The sequence below is a fragment of the Ylistrum balloti genome, unplaced genomic scaffold, assembly GCF_031769215.1.
Source record: "Ylistrum balloti isolate Yb309-2 unplaced genomic scaffold, AGI_CSIRO_Ybal_v1 Utg369742, whole genome shotgun sequence".
NCBI classification, from domain to species: domain Eukaryota; kingdom Metazoa; phylum Mollusca; class Bivalvia; order Pectinida; family Pectinidae; genus Ylistrum; species Ylistrum balloti.
The window spans coordinates 509,348-514,129 of NW_026781951.1; the positions used below are offsets into that span (position 1 = coordinate 509,348).

The 4,782-nt window shown below is 35.2% G+C and overlaps 1 protein-coding gene across 1 annotated transcript; it reads left to right on the forward strand.

Annotated features, from left to right (window-relative positions):
* The first annotated feature begins 410 nt into the window (after nt 1-410).
* Nucleotides 411-4,537, forward strand: LOC132543171 (carbohydrate sulfotransferase 1-like). Its single transcript, XM_060206641.1, has 3 exons — nt 411-511; nt 1,810-2,043; nt 3,766-4,537. Exons 1-3 carry the CDS (start codon nt 411-413, stop codon nt 4,535-4,537), a joined length of 1,107 nt encoding a protein of 368 aa, XP_060062624.1.
* The last annotated feature ends 245 nt before the right edge of the window (nt 4,538-4,782 follow it).

The window sequence follows — 4,782 nt, forward strand, 5'->3', positions numbered from 1 at the left end:
TTTTCATTTAGATTGCCATTTTCTTGTTATTTGGATATTGCTTTCAATGTTATAATCAACTGAAGATTATTACTGAAGTACATCAAGTGTAAATAAAACATCTCAGCAATTGATCACGAGTCATATAAATCCTTCTGATACGTGCTTCCATATTTCGAGCGATGCATACCCTAAGTCATACATAATTGTACTTTAATGAAAGACGGCACATCGAAAATTGAAGAATGCCGAAAAATCACAGATGACATGTTTCTATAATGGTTGAAGATGGTATTACATACAGGAAATTAGATGTCAGCTATTCTGTTACTTCTGGAACAATGCAGCGTCTGAATCAAACGTATTCACGAGTCTCAGGTTTAGTAATCTTTCAAATTCTACAGTCAGAGATGACAAACGTTTGTGTAGAAATGCACGACGAACCCCATTTACCACCGACGATCAGAGGAGAGTGGGATGCCAATATTCGGATTAGCCGGCGTACCCTGAACAAACGACGTTTAAGCAATAGGTAACTACGCTCTCACCGACCAGTAAAACGTCCTCTGTTGACTGAAAGCCACCAAGACTCCAATCGGCACGTGATCTCCGGAAACGGAATATTAGGTCTGGGTGAAGAGTCTTACAGACGGAAAATCCTTTTTTGGAGACTAAGAAATACGGCATACCATTAGAATGACATTTTGGACACAACAGCCTTTAGTGTTGGCGATATTGCTGTTTGGTTATAGTTTTCTCTTAATTTAAGTTTCGCTTTCAAGTCCTTGATAGAACTTTATAAAGGCAGCAGTACCATGATCAGATCCTTCAGCCTTTAGTTATTTATTATGTCAATGCCAATCCATTGGCAGATCGGCTTATCCTAATGGATGGCAATGCCAAACCATACAATGCACAAATACTACATCAAACAAGAAGTGATAGAAACGTTTTTCTTCCATCGCCTGTAGAGTCAGCACATTAAACCAGCAGGTGTGAAATTATCTCGGAAAAAAGTAAATGCCCGGGATCCAAATAGTAAGCAATATGAGAATTACCCGATTCGCTGAATTAAGAGCGGCAGTAGCTTCCTCAAACCAAGCTTCGGTTCTGGTCAATGGTATGAGAATAGGGACATAAGAAATGTAACAGAAGTGTGGCCGCCTATATCCGATATTGACACTTTCATGTCCAATATTTCTCATTGATTAAGCAATAGGTTTTGATGATTTGATGACGTATCTGAAAATAAGAGATGGTTTTGGTCAAACTATTTTCTTGACTTTGAAAATGCATTTTGAGCACATCGTTTTAAAATGATACAGCACTTACGATTCTGTTTTATTATTTTTTCCATCGACTATTTATTTCCGTTTACTGCCTAAACGTCCTATATATCCTGTTGAATTTTCTTAAATACGTCGAGTAAAATTAAGCCCAGTCCAAAATATGGTTGGTCAAGTGTTTGGCCAAGCGTATATGTATACATGATTATTAATGCTGCGCTTAATATTTGCTGTGAATTAGTACAATAATTGTACGTAAGTTTTTCCGTAATCCTATTTTGATTGATTCGTCACTGAAAAAAGAATTTTCATTGCAAGTGTAGTATTCAACAATACTATATACGTAAAAACAATATCAACATTGTTATAAATACCCGCTAGGGTTTCAGATGGCAACAAGTGAACTAGTTTCGGGCGGCCAAGATTATGGGATGGAGACAAGAAAAAGTAAACTGTCCTCTTTGGGAAACACAAATATATATATAGGTAGCCTCTTTCTCATTTCGTCGCTACTTTTTACTAATAAATGACATTTTGTTTACAGAGTAGTTGCTGATCCCCAATATCGCCCGTTCCCTTTGTCCAACAATGGAAAGAAACGAAAGAATTCTCACGACATACTACTGATTGGCTATTTAGGAGGCGGAACCTCTTTTACAGGAGATATTCTTGGGAAACGGAATGATAGCTTCTATTTGTATGAACCATTGTATTCCTTATATAGGTTTGGATACTTCAAGCCAGACTATAGCTGCAGTATGAAAAAAGAAAGCTGCAGGTTAGTAGAAGAGCATTGTATAAGGGAAAAAGCAATGTTGTGTCAAATGCAAATCTGTTTTGTTTTGAAATAAGTAAATCGATATGAACTAAGTATAGAACTTCCCAGAATGTCTCATTTACGATGTTGTAACCACTTATGATAATAAAAATCCACAGACGGTATGACTACCATTACACTATTAATCTGAATGACAACCAAACATGAAAAATTCAGCAATGATTATTATGGCAATATCTTATGATTGTTTTTTAGGTTAAGATATCCATTCCCATCTGAATTTTCTTTCTAATGCTAATCCGCAGTGTAAAGTTTAATTATTCTGCACTTCAACATTAAAAATACATTATTTCCATTACTTAAAAAATCTTTGATAACGGCTTGCTATCTACATTGTAATTGCCTTTTTTCGTTTTCCTCCCCAGGCTTATTAGTTCCTGTTACCTCTAGTAATCCTAACATTATACAAAATATTTCCTATTCCAAAAAACTAAACAAACAAAAACAACTTTTTGTTTAGATGTTATAATCTAAAGTGTTGCTGTCCGCCAGAAGTAATATTTTCAGCCCCGGACACGTTAGTTAGATCAAATATCAGCATGGAGAAGGAAACAATAATGTACATCTCAATCGACGAATGCCATCCTAAACTACTTATTATGTCCCAATATATGGTATTTTAACAACGTTTTATCATTTATATGTAATTCGTAAAGTTGAGTACCGCAAAATGAGTTATCTGTATAGACCGGTTTCAACCAGTTTTCGTTAGTCAAATGTCAAAACAGTGCTTCGTTTATCGGATTTTTTCTAGCATTTTTTCATTCTCGGAATTTTCTAAACATGACATTACTTACATGGATTTGCATGGCAGATTTCGTAAATGAAACAGAAAACGCTTACGAAACACCCGGTCTTATTCTTCTTGTACATTTTCAAGGTTCTCCACTTAGATATTTCTTTTAGTTCATCTGATGTCCTAGTTTAATGGAATTCGAGCTTGGATCATGATTTAATTGACATGTTTGTTTTTTCAGTACCATTAAGTTATGTTTGTGATAGTTTGTAAATAAATGGTTATAGACTATTTTGCTACAATGAGGTTTAGCATAAAAGCAGTCAAAAAAATTGAAATATTAGCAAAAGCATTGAAAAGTCCCCGAAATAACAGTTGCCATTTTGCGATAATATCTGAAAAAAATTTCCAAAAGAATTCATGAAATGTAAGTGTGATTGATTTAGCAAGCCATAAATCATCTTAAAATATTGTACACGTCAGGTGAATATCATATTTAAATACTAATGTCGCAGTTTATATCTAATTATCAATAAACACTGCAAGGAGCCACCATTATAGAGGTCTAGACTATGAAAATATAAAAAAGCAAACTAACAACTATCAACCAACGAAACAAATCCTCCCGATTCAATTATCATACATCGTCGATCTTGTCCGTTACTTCAATCGCAGACATGTGATAAGTCCATAATCTACGAGCATGTCTTTTGTCTTTTTTTGTTTTTTGTTTTTTTGTGTTTTTTTTTTTTTTTTTTTTTTTTTTTTTTTTTTTTTTTTGTTTATTTGTTTTGTTTTTTTCCAGTTTTTCCCTTGTTTTAAATTCTTTCAGTTCGATGATATTAAGTATAAATTACCAGTGTACAATGCGATTTTTCAACCTATTTAAACCATTCCTGTCTTAAATGCTTTTCTTCTCTTCACAGGAGAAGAAATGCAACGAATAGTCAAGTCCTTGAAAGAGTTCAGGCATTATTCAATTGTGAGTATGGCCAATACGTTCACGATGTCAACTGGTGGCAAATCCTAAAATCTGGTGGCGCTGAGAAGGTCAACGATCGTCATTGGAAAATATCTCCACATTGTAAAGGAATTTGTTTAATGAAGTATATTAATTTATGTTCAAAAGATGACTCCATAGTTAGCAAAATACCCAGAATAAGTATTAGCTTAGCATCAAAAATTTTAAACAAGTTACCGAACTTAAAAATCATTCATCTCTTAAGAGATCCAAGAGCCATAATGAACTCCAGGAAGAAATATGACTGGACCCCTGTCCCAGGTGGCGCCATATCTTTATGCAACAAAATGACCGATGATTTTAGAGAATCACATGAAGTGAAAATTCTTTACCCCGGGAGATTATTGACCGTGTTTTACGAGGATATGGTAACAGATCCATTGAAGACCATAGGAGCAATGTATAACTTTTCAGGTTATGATTTCGATGCGGATGAACGACACCGGATACTTGACCAGATCAGAAATTCATCGAAAATCGCCACAGCCTGGAGAACACGTATACACGATGATGTCCTGACAGAGACAAACAAAGCATGTGCTCATTTGTATCCGGTTTTCGGATACCCGCAATTTGTGAATCGAATGGAAATTAATGATACAAACATCCCTCTCAGAATGAAGACGACAGGAAGAGAATTCCCTACAATATCGCCAAATAAGTCAAAGGATCGTTGATGATAAGCATTCTATATACTTATTTCTGACGGTAACTTTGTCGGAACACACCTGCTACATATATTTTTGCTATATTTTGCAGCGACGGAAAACAGCTGTATTTTAGCAGGTGCATTAATGGGTGTAAGTGTGTGTGAGTGTGGTGGTGGTGTTGATGTTGGTGATGGTGTGTTTGTGATCATGTCGGTGTGTGTGCTTTAAATCATCGGTTGCTGTATAGGAAAACATTTATGCCTAAAGTACGA